Source organism: Chenopodium album, chromosome 6 (genome assembly GCF_948465745.1).
Source record: "Chenopodium album chromosome 6, dcCheAlbu1.1, whole genome shotgun sequence".
In the NCBI taxonomy this organism is placed as follows: Eukaryota; Viridiplantae; Streptophyta; class Magnoliopsida; order Caryophyllales; family Amaranthaceae; genus Chenopodium; species Chenopodium album.
Window position 1 is genome coordinate 13,239,969 of NC_137839.1, and position 17,039 is coordinate 13,257,007.

The window sequence follows — 17,039 nt, forward strand, 5'->3', positions numbered from 1 at the left end:
ATTTTAATAACTAATAATAATGGTTCTCTTTGCTTCATTTCTTACTGCTTCACAATTTCTCTTTATAAATTACTTTTCAATTTCCAATTCAATTGATGGACTCGAAAATTCTTGTAAATTCTCACATGAAATCTAGCTATGGTATTTCTCAGTTTAGATTTTGATGTTATAGTGGGGTAGCTAAGTTTGGTATTTTTTGTAATCGGATATCAAGTTTGGAGAATTAGAATTAGAGGGTTTTTTTAAATCTATTGCGCATGATGATTTTGCTCACAATTATAGAATGATATATAAAACATGGATCTACGGAAAATCGGAAATACTACACTATTTTTAATCATATATACTGTATAAAATATTTTAGAATCAAGAAATTATATTGACAAATTCATATATTATGCTTAAATATTCTCTTATTTCCTTCCCACATATCTTTTGTTTATTTTTCTTTATGACAATTTACTTTTTTGTGCTTTTTGACAATTATATTAAAACATTATATAGTGACTTAATACTCGTAATATATTCACTATTCTAAATTAAAAATATATTATTATTAAAAAGGAAATTTTGCAAAAGACTATCTTTTATAAGAAAAATTATGCAAGAAACCATCTTATAACTTTTTTTTTTTGCAATGACACACCTTAGTCAAATTTTTTTTTGTAATGCACCTTTGGCCGGAAAAGAGGGACCCTGTTTTCCTGCGTTGACCTGACCACGCACGAGACACGTGACCTCTTAAAACCACTCTCCAACTACGCCAATCACCAGAACACCACCGAAACCGCCTTGCCCATCCCATCGAAATTGCCTTACCCACCCCACCACCACCAAATCCACTCTCTCTGGTGGCGTTCTGGTGAGTGGTGTAGTTGGAGAGTGGTTTTAAGAGGTCAATTGCCTCGTACGTGGTCTGGTCAACACGAGAAATAGGGTCAAATCCTCTTTTTTGCCCAAAGGTGTGCATTGCAAAGAAATTTTTGATTAAGGTGTGTCATTGCAAAAATAAAATAAAATAAAATAAAAAATCTATGGTGGTTTCTTACAAAAAAATTGTTTATATAAACGTGGTTTTTTTGCAAAATTTCCTATTATAAATACTTCTTGACTGCAGTTGAATATTTCACCTTACCTCAATTAGCTAGCCGTTAATCTATGTCATAAGCTATAATACTACCTCCGTTTCTTTTTAGTTGACACGTATTCCTTTTTAGAAAGTTTTTTTTAGTTGACACGTTTCCTTTTGGGGTAACTTTTTTACCTTGCATTTACAAGCTACCCCACTTGCTTTTTCACTCTCTCTCACTCTTTCTCCTGTCCTTAATATATGTGCCTAAATCAAACGCGTCAACTAAATAGAAACGGAGGAAGTATAATTTTAATGATCATATAATGGTTCTATTTATCATTTGAATCTTCATTTTAATTTTAAAGTATAACAACGTAAGTTGGTCATGATGAACTGATGAAGTATACAAGTGTATATCCTAGTATATATAATGTTTGGGTCCAATTCATTCTAAGTGGGCTAGTCCACAAATCATTTAAAAGAAGATTCAACCCTCCAAATGTGTGCTAGGAAAATTTCAAGATGCATCATGGTGCACCTAGAAATAGGTGCACCACGCCTATACTTTTGAAAGTAAAAAAATCTGAACAATTACAAATTTTGAACATGTAGTAAAAACATCTGAACATCGCAAATTTTAAACATTTAGTAAAAAATCTGAACAATCGCAATGCATCACGCCTATACTTTTGAACATTTAGTGAAAAAATCTGAACAATCGCAAATTTTGAACATTTAGTAAAAAATCTGAACATCATAAATTTTGAACATTTAGTAAAAAAATCTGAACAATCGCAATACACACGCCTATATTTTTGAACATTTAGTAAAAAAAATATGAACAACAACATATTTGAATATTTAGTAAACTAATCTGAACAATCGCAAATTTTGAATTATTACGTGTCACACAAATTTTGAAAAAATTTTGTCTAACTCGTAATAATTCAATAGTTTTGTAATATAAACTGAACATTTACTGTATACAAAATGAATATTCCTTATAAAATATGAACATAAAAATTGCATGTTTATGTTAAGTTATTGTGACGTGTTCATATTTTTCTACTAAATGTTCATTTTTTTTAAAAATGTTCATTTTTTTTAAAAATGTTCAATTTTTTTTACTAAATGTTCAAAAGTAGAGACGTGGTGCACCTATTTCTAGGTGCACCATGGTGTACATAATACTAATTGGCAGTTTTGAGTGGTGTACCGTTCTCAAGGTGGATCGGGTGGTAGTGGAGAGGGCTCACGTTCTTGCTACGACAACAAACTCTAGTTTATCCTCTTTTTATTTTGTCTATTAGTTTCATATTCTGTATAAGCTCTTGTCAAAAAGATCATTTGAACGAAGCAGATCATCGTCATTCAATTTCAGAAGAATGTTTGATTAAAAAAGCTATAGTTCTGATAGCAGTAGTCATTCCAGTACTGAATCAATACGCCCTATGGAAGTTTTTCAACCTGTAGGATCTCCTATGATTTCTTCTCCTAATCACAAAGCCTTCACTTCGCGTGTTACGAAAGATGTTGGTGTCGTAAAATATACAGCCAAGATACTCTCAGGTAAATTATACATACCATATCTGCCGTTTTCTTCAGATAACAGATTTCAGATGAAAAAATTGTCAGACATTTTTTTTCTTCCTGTATTTTGGTGGGAAAATAATTTTAAAATGTTGTTAGATTTTGACAATTTGGGTTTTATTTTGTTCAGATATTGAATTGATGAAAGAAAGGTTTACAAAGTTGTTGGGTGAAGACATGTCAGGTGGTGGCAAAGGTGTTCATCAGTTTTGGCTTTGTCAAATGCAATCACTAATCTTTCAGGTTCACATACTTGCTTTTCTTTTCTGTTTCAACTGAAATTAAGGTATTTTGTTCATAATACTTGATTAAACAACATATACTGCATTACATTTTGTCATACAAAATTTGCTCTGTTTAATTTGCAAATATTGGATGATACAAAACAGCTACTTATATTACAGGATATACTCATATACATATGGTATGTTGATTACATATGCTGTATTACCTAGAAATTATGTTAATTGAACGACATTATGCATGAATTTACAAGACCTCAAAACAGGAAAACTATGATTCAACAATCTTAAATGCAAATCATATGTACTTAGGGGGTGTTTGGTAGGGAAATTAGATGTAAGAAACGGATTCATTAAGTGTTTCCATTTCTAGTTGTTTGGTATGGGTTAAAAGTAACAAATACCATTTTCGAATGGTAACATAATCCCCTAATTTGTTACCCTTGACAAACTAGTGGAAACAAAATACGTTTCCTTACTCAATCACAATATACTCAAATTATTTTCATTCCACTAGGATATCAAACATATAGTAAAGGTAACGTTTATCATTACCCTTTCCCCTACTTATTTGAATCCTTTCCATTTCATTTATGGTGCTTATACCAAACACCCCCTTAATTTCTATACACATGACAACACTAATTTTCTTAAATTATTATGCTACAGCTGTATTGGGAGATTCAAAGAAATTAGGGCCAATGCCCGCGGATTTGAAAGCAAGGTGGAGAAAACTAGTGGACTGGCTCTTATCGGTCACTGACCACATAGTCGAACTCGTCCCTTCCAAGCAACAAGCTGCTGATGGTTCCTCCATGGAGATAACAAATATCACCTTGACCTTTTTTTTTTTATCTGGGTATTCAGGAAACCTACAGGAGGTTTGGTTTTTGATTGTGGAATGTGTTCTACAGATAACGGTAACAAAACAACGAAGCGATCTACTAGTTAACATCCCAGCATTGCGGAAGCTCGATGCTATGCTTCTTGTAAGAACCCACAAAACTAATTTACCTATTTCTGCTCATAACTGCACTATTTTTCCCTCACTGATGAGCAAAATATTGTTCTGATAAAACAGGACTGTTTAGATAAATTCAGAGGACAGACAGAGTTTACGTATGTTGATTTCAAGGATGCAAATGACGCTGAATAAGCCTCAAGCCGAGACAACGACAAGTGGTGGATACCCACTGTCAAGATCCCAACAGGCGGTCTATCAATTGAGACGAAAAAATAGATACAGCATCAGAAAGATGCTGTCAATCAGGTTCTGAAAGCAGCCATGGCTATCAATGCCAAAGTGCTTTCAGAAATGGAGATCCCAGAAAGCTACATTGAGTCTCTTCCTAAGGTGAAGCGTATTTTCTCGTTGTTGTCTGTAACAGAACATTATTAACGAGAAAAATGGCGCAGCTCTTCCGATACCACGGACATGTTGCTACCTGGGTTACTTTATTTTGATCTAGTTGCAGACATATACTACATGATTCAGCATTCAGCAATATCAACCAATGAACCATAGATTCAACTATTACCCGACTTTTAGAGATTAAACAACCCAAATCAAATTGTACCCAATGTTGCAGGATCCAACTTTTAGCCAGCCTATATATGAAGTTTAACTAACTTCTAAAGTTTTCTTTGGGCATGCTTTGACAGAATGGACAAGCAAGCCTCGGTGACATAATCTACAAAAGCATCACAGATGAGTACTTTGATCCAGAGGAAGTCGTCATGGAGCTCAGCCATAAGCATGGAGAAGAGGGCGCTCTTTGAAGAAAGGGCAGAAACTATGCTACTCATACAACACCACTTTCCAGGGCTCCCTCAGTCCATGCATATCCAAAATCCAATATAATAAGGTAAATTACCAAGATGATTTCATTTACTACGTAATTCAGCATCTGATCCCAATGCCAAATATAATCTCTAAAAGTCTGGAAAACTTGTATTCAAGAAATCAACTTTGTATATAACAGGATGTGGGATATGCAGTACTAGAGAGCTACTCTAGGGTACTACTCGTAGAAAGTTTGCCTACTGTCATCTTGAATTGGGTAGATGATGTCATTTACGCTGATGCTTTAGCGGTAAAAGCAGCAGGAGGTGAATCAGATGAGAATCTCTCACCAGGGACACCAGCATCGATGACTTTATTGGATTTTATGGGTTGAAATGTTGACCAGGGAAAAGCGGCAAAAAAGAGCCCAGGTGTTTTGATGAATTCCTGAAAGAGCAAGAGCATGAAAAGATAATGACAAAGACTCCAGAAAACAAGAAAATTTCCTATCTTGAGAAGCTTGAGCACTGGGGAGGCCTAAGAAGTCCAACAGCTCGGCATTAGAAGACTGGGAAGGCACAACATAATGACATAGAAAAAGACAGGAAAGATCAAGCTGAGGAACACATAAAGAGCATAGGACATCAGCATCTAGAGACATCTTACATTTCTGGGACGTGTATATAAATTTTAACAGACACCGAGGTTTGTACTGACCTAGTCCTTTAGGAGTTCTTACTATGACAGGACAGGGAAGTTTCAGCATTTAACCACTTAGGTGGGTGCTTGTGGCTGTTGTGGGAGGTATACAATATCCTAACTGTCAGAGGGCAAAGAGTACTTGAGCTCTAATGATGATTTAAAGTGCTCTTTGTTTCTCCACCTCTGTTTCTGTGAACTAATATGAAAGAGCAAGATTTTCCAACCAAAGGGAGTATGGTTAGTAGACAAGTAAGCATTACAGAAGAAAAATATATAAAAAAAAAAAAAAAAAAAAAAAAAAAAAAAACTAAAATTCTCAATGAAAAGCAAGATGAAGAAAGGAACTTTCTTTGTATTAGGTCCCAAAAAAAAAAAAGTTCAAGAGATAATAATTGATAGATGGAGAACACAATCCTCAAAGAGACCTCAGGAGCTTTTGGAGGACCTGTAACTAATCAGCTCCTAGATAGCTCATCACTCAAATGTGGAATCGGCAAGAGAAGATAGACTAATCCAAAAATATAAGATGAAGTAATAAGCACAATCAATCACATTGAAGCACTAAATTGCATATTTGAGATGGTTAACAAGAAGACACTCAAATAGACAGACATGATACAAGACTCGACATTACGAGGATAGTCTGGCAAATTGCATCATCTTGGATAGGGTGAAACAGGAGGTTGGTGTTCCAAACAATACATTCCCAGCACTGGCAGCACCTAAAAAGAGGTTAATTGTACAAAAATCAAAACAGAGAAGGGCATGTTTTGTCCTCTGACATAGATAGTTCCTCTCAATTCCCAAACCCCTAAACCCAGAAAGAGAAGAATCAAGTCATGTTTGTGTGTGAGAGTGAACATATTTCAACAAACATGGACTTGCCATTTAAAAAACAAATGTTTCCTAATCTTTAATGCACTATCCATAAACATACACAGACAAATGAAGAACTAAGCCTTGTCTGATACCCTAATAACATTGGCCAGCATATACATACGTCATACATGTGTATAATCAATTGTTCCATATACAATGTCAATAAATGTGAAAGCTCCAATCTGCCAGATGATTTGACTCAAATTTTTAGGTAAGCTGTCCCAAGGAACACAACAGATAAAAAGAACCTTAGAGTGGAGCCTAATTCAAGTGCATATATAAACAGAGATTGAAAATATGCAGGATCATTTTCCACACTGCCATCAGTTAGATGCAGACATCATGACAGTTTAATATGCTTGCAAAGTCATGTAACATTAGCTAAACAGAACAGAGGAATAATTAGATAAAAGGAACAAGATAAACAGAACTAAAAAGTGAAAGAAATGGTAATCAAAGTGAAATATGTTTTCTAAATGATCTCATGTCAGGAAATCAAATTACAGTGGTCAACTCATTGAATTAAGTCAGAAAGGCATAGATCACATACTCAAGGATCTATGGCAATTACTCCTTTTGATACAAAATTAGAGTTTTCTTCGCAAATTCCTCTACACACACCTGATCTTGGAGAAATCCTACAAAAACAAATAAATAAATTAGTAATTCAATAAAAAGATGATTAAATATTAAATTAAATGTATTAAAAACATACCTGGGACCTCGAGTAGGGCTCACTGTCTCCACTCTGATGGAGGGTAAACCGACTGAAAATCTAGTGAGCTCAGCATTGAGTCCAGATATTCTCATCTGCATACACATCTCCAAGTCCTGTTCCCCCTCCTTGGGTATTACCGAAGCCCTACGATGCTGAACTCTAATGTAGTGGCTAATCAAATCCGCTATCTTATTACCCTCTCTGGGAATGTGAACTACGTCCCAACTATCAAATTTGGAAAGCCTCGTCATGATGTCACTGTTCATAAAAATTGAAACTAGAATAAATATAAAAAAAATTTAAACATAAATAGTCCACTAAGTTCCTTGTGCATGCAAATAACTGTTAAATAGGTCAGAATAGATCACCAAGAAAAAATGGAAGAAGGCAAGCACTGGTTTACAGATTGCTAGGAACTGAGTACAGAACAGAGGGTCAGGGAAACACTTGCAGCCCCTGCCATTTAATTATGAAGGTATCATACTACTTTTTTATGGTCATATCATTAATTTTAGAAGGTATCATGTGTCCTATATTCCCAACCAGATTAGCTTTACTACTACAAGGTTGTGGATCAGAGTTTTTCGTCTGCCTTTAGCAATGCTTACACCTGCTTGGGCTAGACAGATTTTTCAACATGTTGGGCACATTAATCAATTAGAAAATACAGGACCACGGCTACCTAAATGTATCCATCTTAGACATCAGATTCAAGTCAAACACTTCAGGTGACTCCTAACATAGTCCTCAATCAACATTCGTTCACTAAAATGAGTAGTTTTTTCTTGCTAAAGCTGGTTTGATTTTAAACTTATGGCTTAGTCTATAAATTTGTTCCTCAATATTCATAACTTTCTCAGAGTTAATGATTCCGCGTCTCCTTCCCTTTTGATTCATTTTTTTTGGGCTAAATTCTCAATTCGATTGGTTTTTGACAGAGAGGAATGAAATAAAATTTCAGCTGGAAAATCAACAAATAAAAGATTCTTTAAGAACTTGTATGATACAAAGTATTAGTATGAACTATTGGCATTTCTTATGTTGCATCAACTCAATTATTTCGTGTTGTTGCTTCCATTTCATATGTCCTTTCAGGAGTGAACAAATGTAAATTAAGATACGTGCTTAAGGCTGAGATTAACATATCCTTTAAACAACATATAACCAATCAATCATATTAAATATTTAGCTTTATTTTATTCAACTGTCTTAGCTGTTGGCAGGGTTAACCTCACCTCCACCTAATTAGAAGGGTCAGAGTACCAATCTTAGTCCCCAGTTTTCTCGCCTTAGTCAGAAACTTTCAGCTATATGACAGGAAATTATCATTTAGATTCATCATCTTTCAAATGACAGAATGATTTTACCCTTTCCATACAAAAAAATTCAAGTACAAGTTGCAATCAATAAAATATTTCAAACACAACATATATGTAAAAAAATTTACCAGTACAGTGTGGAGAATTCTGGATGGATGAATGCATGTCCCCTAATAGCATCCACCCAATCGAAATTGTCAGAGTTGATTTTGATTTGAGTAAAACCTTTGGATTGAGCGTGTATGATAGATCTAAGCAATACGATTCCTTCGGCTCCAAATGACGTGGTTTCCTTAAAAGTAGTCCAAAAAAGTCCAAGATAACCATTCCCAGATACAAACATAATTCCTCCCCCGCAGACACAATTTTGCTGGTATTGGGAAAAAGAAGCATCGACAAACAATTCTACACACGGGGAAATAGGTCTCCTAGGAATCAGTACCTGAATTGGGTGAACCAATTCAGCGGGCTTAGGAATTTGATTAAAAAATGCTGCCCAATGGTGAGGAAAAGCTTTTATCCAGTCTGGATCATTAACAACGATTCTTCTCTTAATAATTTCTCTCCAAAATCCCTCTTCTAGAGAAGCAGGCCATCTCATCAACATATCAACAAAATCTCGAATCTTAATTAGTAAGATATCACGGCCACGATCAATTTTCATGTCTTCATAACAAGACTTCAATTTTTCTTGATATTGCGCATAAAAAGTATTATACTGCTTCGCAGACTGAAAAAAGAAACAAAAAAAAAAACATTTTAATTAGCATTTTGGGACAGCTCACATCCTAACTGTCAGAGGGCAAAGAGTACTTGAGCTCTAATGATGATTTAAAGTGCTCTTTGTTTCTCCACCTCTGTTTCTGTGAACTAATATGAAAGAGCAAGATTTTCCAACCAAAGGGAGTATGGTTAGTAGACAAGTAAGCATTACAGAAGAAAAATATATAAAAAAAAAAAAAAAAGAAAACTAAAATTCTCAATGCAAAGCAAGATGAAGAAAGGAACTTTATTTGTATTAGGTCCCAAAAAAAAAAAAGTTCAAGAGATAATAATTGATAGATGGAGAACACAATCCTCAGAGACCTCAGGAGCTTTTGGAGGACCTGTAACTAATCAGCTCCTAGATAGCTCATCACTCAAATGTGGAATCGGCAAGAGAAGACAGACTAATCCAAAAATATAAGATGAAGTAATAAGCACAATCAATCACATTGAAGCACTAAATTGCATATTTGAGATGGTTAACAAGAAGACACCCAAATAGACAGACATGATACAAGACTCGACATTACGAGGATAGTCTGGCAAATTGCATCATCTTGGATAGGGTGAAACAGGAGGTTGGTGTTCCAAACAATACATTCCCAGCACTGGCAGCACCTAAAAAGAGGTTAATTGTACAAAAATCAAAACAGAGAAGGGCATGTTTTGTCCTCTGACATAGATAGTTCCTCTCAACTCCCAAACCCCTAAACCCAAAAAGAGAAGAATCAAGTCATGTTTGTGTGTGAGAGTGAACATATTTCAACAAACATGGACTTGCCATTTAAAAAACAAATGTTTCCTAATCTTTAATGCGCTATCCATAAACATACACAGACAAATGAAGAACTAAGCCTTGTCTGATACCCTAATAACATTGGCCAGCATATACATACGTCATACATGTGTATAATCAATTGTTCCATATACAATGTCAATAAATGTGAAAGCTCCAATCTGCCAGATGATTTGACTCAAATTTTTAGGTAAGCTGTCCCAAGGAACACAACAGATAAAAAGAACCTTAGAATGGAGCCTAATTCAAGTGCATATATAAACCTTAGACTGGATATGAGACTCACTATCAAGCTCACATCTAGTACAATTAGCATCAAGATTGGGGATGGCTCTTTGGAGAATAGTGGCTGTGGGAAGAATTTGATGGGAAGCATTCCACACAAGCATTTTGTACTTGTAAGGAGCACCTATGTGCCAAAGTTTGTTCCAGTTTAAGGGAGGAAAGGAAGGGTGAGAGGTGAAATGAGAGCAAAGTCTATAAGCACTTCTAATCGTAAATTGACCATTAGTTTCAAGCCCCCAACATATGGCATCCTTGACAGCAGCAATTGAAGGGAGGGGAATTAGCTCGATTAATCTGCAAATGTGACTTGGAATAACATGACTCACTCTCCTTAAATCCCACCTCCCATCTCTAATAATATCACTTACTCTCCAATGTGCCAATCTATCCGGAATTGAATCAATGATCTTGTAAAGTGGCTCATCTCCAACCCAATGATGGAACCAAAGGCAAATGTCCTCACCATTCCCCACCCTATAAGAAATTCCTTTTAAAAGAAGATCCTTGCCCTTAAGAATATCTTTCCAAAGTGGAGAATCGGAAGAGTTAGGAAAAGAATTAAGGAAAGAGGAGTTTTTAAAAATATCTAGCTTTAAGAATCCTAACCCAAAGTTTATTAGGATCGTTAATAATCCTCCAACCCAACTTAGCCATGAAAGCAAGGTTCCAATTTCTCAACTTCCGAATACCCAAACCCTCCATACTAATTGGAAGACAAATTTTTTCCCAACTAGTTCTAGCAAGATGATGAGAACGATCCACTTTATTCCAAAGAAACCGTCTACAACTTTTCTCCAAGTCATCAAAGAATAGCACACGGGATAAGGGTTGTTTGCATAGCATATAGTTGGTAAGAATTGAGCACCGATTTGATTAAGGTAGTTCTTCCCGCCATATTAAGGAGCTTAGCATACCAACCCTTAATCCTATCCTTAGTTTTAACTAAGAGCTCATTATAGTCCGCTTTCCTTAGTTTATTAGGACTAATGTTCACACCCAAATACTTACCAAAGGAGGGAGCTCCCTTGATATTCGAAGCCTCAAGGATAGCAAGCTTTAAGGTAAGACACATTTTAGGGGGGAAAATGACTTTGGACTTTGTTTGACTAATGAAAAGACCCGACTTATTTCCAAATTCCATAAGAGTATATTTGATGGTGTTAACATTGTCAATGGAAGCCTTTCCAAAGAGGAAAACGTCATCCGCATAAAAGAGATGTGAAATGCTAACATCATCACCTATTTTAATAGGTTTCCAAAGACCATGCCCTACTTTTTGTTCAATCATAATAGAAAGGCCCTGTTTGGTAGTAAGCTTATTGGGGTATATTAGCTTATTTGACTAACTTTAGCTGATTGACTAGTCAAATAAGCTAATACAAGTGTTTAGTAGTAAGCTTATTGAAAGAGCTTATTTACCTCAATAAGCTTTTTTCTAAAGCGTTGGTTTGAGCAGCTTATTCAAAGAGCTGATTTGTTATGGTGAAATTAAATTACAATTTTACCCTCTTTGTAAACCCTATGACATACAACTTTGCCCTCTTTGTAAACTCTAATACAGTATATGTTTACTTTTTATCAGATTTTTTTATTAATTATCTGAATTTTTTTTAAGTGTTGAAGACTACTACACAAAGTTTAGCTATTGAGCCAATTAAGGTTCGTTCCTATACTCTAGCATAAATAATTTTAGTGGGATTATTTATATTGTTGCTAAATTTTGTAAGTTATGTGATTTGATTTGATTTACTTTCAGTTCCTCCCAAAGGCTTAGTGGATGGTGATTGTCATTCCATGCAAGAGGCTAGGCGTTTGAGTACTAAGGGCATCCACAATAGAACAAACCTTTAAGAGGTTTGTTCACTTGACACGTCATCATTACACAAACCTCTTCCCTAACAAACCTTTCATCAACAATAGATAAACCTATTTACAGGTTTATGTAGGGGACTCACTATCAATACAACTCATTAAATTTATTCCTACAACTTTTTTTCCTTGAAAAAAAAAGGAAAAAGATTCACATTATTGCCAAGTAAGCCACACAAAACGGTTTGTGTTTACAAACCCCTCCTTCACAAACCTCAACCCAACAATAAGAGGTTTGTGAACAAACCTCTAAATTGTTCCCACAAACCTCTCCACAAACCTCTTATTGCTATTGCCCTAACGAGATGACAAAAATTCGAAATAAAATTAATTACTATTCCGTAATAGTTTGATGGCAAATAGGCAATCTAGAAGACCACTGCGTATTTTGGAGTTTTTTTTTTAATTTAATAGACATTCTCATTTTCCAATATCTAAAGGTTGTTTGCATTGTAGCATTACAAAGTTCAGCGTGTAATAATTTTTTTCGATTTTATTGATGTTGTGCATTCAGTATTGTTAGTATTAAATTATTCTTCCAATGTTCATATAAAAAAATGATCTCACAACTTCATAAATAGAATTATGTACAAAAATCATCTCGCAATATCATTAATAAAATTATATGCCCAATTATACCTATCATGTAAATTTGTTTAACAATAAATACATATATCATTTATGAAATAACTATTCCTTTAAAGTTAAATATGCTCATGTCTTTATTGGTCATTTTGCATACTCAAATAGCTTTAAGTAATCAGCTATTTACCAAACACTTTTAGACAATCAGCTAATACAATAAGTTAGTCAAATCAATTAATAAAATCAGCTTCAACTTTCAGCTTTCTCCCAAACAGGGTCAAAGTCTTTCTAAACAAAGAACAAAAATGTAGGATGAAAGAGGGTCGCATTGTCTTATACCTCTTGAAGGTGTAAAACTCTCGGTCGGTTCTCCATTCCAAAGGATAGATATAGACGGAGTAGTAATGCAATTCAAGATAAGCTTAATTTATAATTTGTTTACTACACATCAAATTCAATGGAAATAAATAATAATGTTTCAATTTTAAATTTACAAAAGTTTGAAAAAACTAATTATTTTGTAACCAACCTTGGGAAAATCATGAAATCGCCTAAATAATATCCGAGGCCTAAGAGGTGTGACGGGGGCAGTACTACACAACGGAACTCGTCCCTGAAAAAATGAAGACAAATAAAAAATAGCAATTAATAAGTGTTATTACACTTAATTTCTAATGGCTGCAAATAGTTTATTAAAAGGAATGATTATAATTATGCGCTTATGAATGACCCTACTTGATTGATGATAATAACTTGATAATTTAAATGAGGATTTTTAATTTCATCCTAGCAGCAGAAAATTTAAATGATAATCCCTAAACCTAAAAAAGCACCAAGTATCATTTTTGTGTTCCCTCCTTATGAACAGTGCGCTGACCATATTGCCCTTGTATTTGAACTTGAATTCCTTATGAATAGTGTGCTTCCCGAATTACCCTCAAAAATATGTCATGTGGTCCTAGAATTTACTACCCATATTGCCCCTAAATTTTAACTGGCATTTCCTTATGAATAGTATTCTTCCCGAATTGGCCCTCATAATTTTCTCTCCTCTCACCTCAATCTTTACGCATGGTGTGAGACTCTGAGCACTTTGACCTTTGGTCTAAATTTCTTCACTTTCCTCTCTATCTCTTATTTCATTTTCTCTCTCTACAGATTTCCTCTCACCTCACTTCTCTCTCCTAAATCTATGAATTAGGAAGTACTTTGATCGGAAATTTTCGATTTGCAGTTTGATGTCCTTCACCATCGTTGCCGGAAAATTAGCCATCTAGCGCTGCACCCAGTGGAAGCACCGCCGCTATTAACGTTTTAAAATGCTGCAGCGGAGGCGCCGACAGTGTGAATGAAGGATCTTAAAGGAATTCCGACCTTTCGGGTACACCAGGTTGGCTTGTGTTGCATCTCTCTCAAGGTTTTACTTTTATTTTCATTCCAAAATTTTTCTTGCACAATTCTCTGATTTTTAGTTGTTCTATTTTGATTTCATCGTTTTAATTGAATTAATTTTGTAGGCTGATCTGAATCGAGGCTATGGTGGGTACTGGGTACAACACCAGATGGGCATGGATCGAGTGCTCAAAGCTGCTCAAACATCTGCCTCTCTCAAATTATCAAATCGCTCTTTGAGGTAATTTCATCTCCAATCAGTTTAGTTCAACTCCTAATTTCGTTCTGCTCTTAAAATATTCATTTCATTTAAGTTCAGTTCATTTCGGCTCCAATCAGTTCAGTTTACCTCAGCTTAGCTCAATTCAGTAAATGTGAACAGACCCTTAAGCTTATAAAACTATCATCAAGATACTATAATTACATAGTCATTATTTTTTGTGACAAAACTTTATCATGCATTAATTTCAATAAAGAATTTACAATAACTTGAGGTAGCGCGTGCAAATAAATACACTTTCAATAAGAAAGATGATGAGCTTAGGAGGATTCTTTCTATTAGAATATATTTAAAGGTGGGTTAATTGTATATGATTTTTAAGATTGGTCAAATTATTTATGTTTATGAGCAAGCTATTTAGAGGTGGACAATTTATTAGGGGTGAGTTAATTTGCATATGGTTTTTAAGGGTAAACAAATTTTTTAAGAGTAAGATAATTGTATATGATTTTTAGAGCTGAGGTGAGCAAATTTATTTAGGGATGAGCAAATTCTTCAAGGGTGATAAAACTATTTAGGGGTGCACAATTGATTTAGGGGTAATGTAGTTATGATTTTTAGAGGTTTGCAAATTATTTAGAGGTTTCCAAATTTTTAGAGGTAAGTGTATGTGATTTTTTTAGAGGTTTTGAAGAAAGTTTGCTTACTATGTCCAAATGGAATAGATTTTACGTGCCTAATATTATATCAAACATTCGTTCATATTGTTGTTGCACAAATCAAATATATACCGTCATAACAATTTTGATATGCCAAACGAAAAAACATCAAAACTCCAACATTATCCATAGCTTCACTCCATTGTCCATGCATAGTGATACAAAGTACCTTTTGAAGTACAATTTTTAAGAAGTGATAGTACTAAAGTTATCATGTAAAATTACATTGAAAAAAGGAAGTGTTCTTTTACAAGCTTATATATTTGTAATCTTGTGGTAATTTTTTGTGCTCTTTATTAATTGTTTTATTTGGAAGTTGTAGTTGTAAAACTTTGAGTTAAATATTCATCTGTAGCATGGGAATCCGTGATCATTACTATTATCAAAGAGAGAAAGATCACTTAAGAAAATAAAAGGACTTAGCTTGGGAAAAGGCTCATTGGACCACTTAAGCTAGCTAATTACATTTTTTAAAGTTAAATTCTGAAGAAAGATCATTTGAGAACCCCCAAAATTGCCCCTAATTTAAATAAACAGCCCAAGTATACCCATTATTTTCACTTAGATCTTACAAAAATGATGATTTAAAAAATAAAATAAAAAATTCATGCACGTTTTTCACATGATATTCACATTAATCTTGACAATTGAAAAAAAAAAAATTACACGTTTTTCACATAGATCTAGTCAAAATAAACAAAATCTAAAATATCAAACACGTTTTTCACATAGATCTAGTCAAAATAAACAAAATCTAAAATATCAAACACGTTTTTCACATAGATCTAGTCAAAATAAACAAAATCTAAAATATCAAACACGTTTTTCACACATCCATATAAAAATGAGTACAGCATTAACTTAACCCTACATAAATTAACTCAAAATAAAGAGACCCCATTAAATATTATTTCAAAATAAACTAACCCCACATAAAATTACTCAAAAAATCATGAAATTTAAACCATTTTCATGCAAAATCGTTAAGTTATACCTGAAGCCAAGTAATACTGCTTCTAAGAAGAGAATCAAGAGCAGCAGTGAGTCTCATCGTTTGAATTTTCAAGATAGGTTCTTGTTCTTCTCCAGCAGCAAAAAAATAACTCTCTCTCCTACCCCGATTTTATTGTCTGGTTTTGCGAGTGGTTTTGCTCAAAAAAAAAAAAAAAAAAAAAAAGGGGTGAGGTTATAGAGAGGAAATATAGGAGAGAGGAAATATAGCAAGGAAAATATAATAGAGGTGAGGGTACAGTTCATTTAATTGTCTCAAAAAAAAAAAAAGTACCCTCGTCAATTTTTTATTGTAGCAATTTAAATTAGCTACACAAGTGCACATCAATTGTACAGTGTTCGATTGGCTTCCGATTATATTGTTACCAAATTTCACCAAAAATTATAATTGTTGTCCGAAAATAACACTAAAAAAATATTCTAATAAAAATTACTACTCCCTCTATTTCATAATATTAGTCCCATATGGAATCAATCACATCAAATAAGAAAAAAAAAATGGAATCTAACATTAAAGTACTGTACAAAATAATTCATAATTACTCCCTCTATTTTTAAATATTTGCTTCATTTCTCCATGCGCGGAGTTTTAGGAGAAATTAAAGAAAGTAATAAAAATATGGAGGTAGGGGCCTAGTGGGATTGATAGAAGAATAAAAAATTGTAGAAGGCAAAAGTTGTGGAGAGAATTGGAGGAGAGAGAATATATGTTGGGACTACTAGGTGAGAGAAATTAATTAAATATTGTAAAAGTTTTCCAAATAAGGAAATGAAGCAAGTATTAAAAACGGTCGCAAATGAAAAGTGGAGCAAATATTTAAAAACGGAGGGAGTAGTTTACATTATTTAAGATTTTTGATTTTTTTTATGGGAAAACATAAGTTATAATGCATAATTTGAGGAAAATATTTCCTTACTTAGAGTTATGTCATCAATTCACAACCATGGGTAGAATTTTTAAAACGACCAAAATAGTATATGAGACTAAGGTATTGTTTAGTTTACCTTAGGGTCTGTTCTCATTGACTGAACTCAGCTGAACTGAACTGAAATGAATATTTTATAAGAGAATGAAATTAGGAGCTGAACTGA

At 34.0% G+C, this 17,039-nt stretch overlaps 1 protein-coding gene and 1 pseudogene across 2 annotated transcripts; one reads left to right on the plus strand and one right to left on the minus strand.

Moving 5' to 3' along the window:
• Window positions 1-2,247: 2,247 nt before the first annotated feature.
• On the plus strand, window positions 2,248-6,316 carry LOC145636696 (rho guanine nucleotide exchange factor 8-like; annotated as a pseudogene). The gene is made up of 7 exons (XR_014114144.1): window positions 2,248-2,298; window positions 2,383-2,641; window positions 2,793-2,905; window positions 3,574-3,893; window positions 3,986-4,258; window positions 4,567-4,769; window positions 4,887-6,316. The product of XR_014114144.1 is annotated as a rho guanine nucleotide exchange factor 8-like (transcript).
• On the minus strand, window positions 6,020-15,987 carry LOC145636697 (uncharacterized). The gene is made up of 8 exons (XM_081688259.1): window positions 15,931-15,987; window positions 13,135-13,218; window positions 10,130-10,660; window positions 9,974-10,027; window positions 8,434-9,035; window positions 6,984-7,244; window positions 6,890-6,906; window positions 6,020-6,111 (listed from the first exon to the last, which is right to left on the minus strand). Exons 1-8 carry the CDS (start codon window positions 15,985-15,987, stop codon window positions 6,020-6,022), a joined length of 1,698 nt encoding a protein of 565 aa, XP_081544385.1.
• Window positions 15,988-17,039: the final 1,052 nt, after the last annotated feature.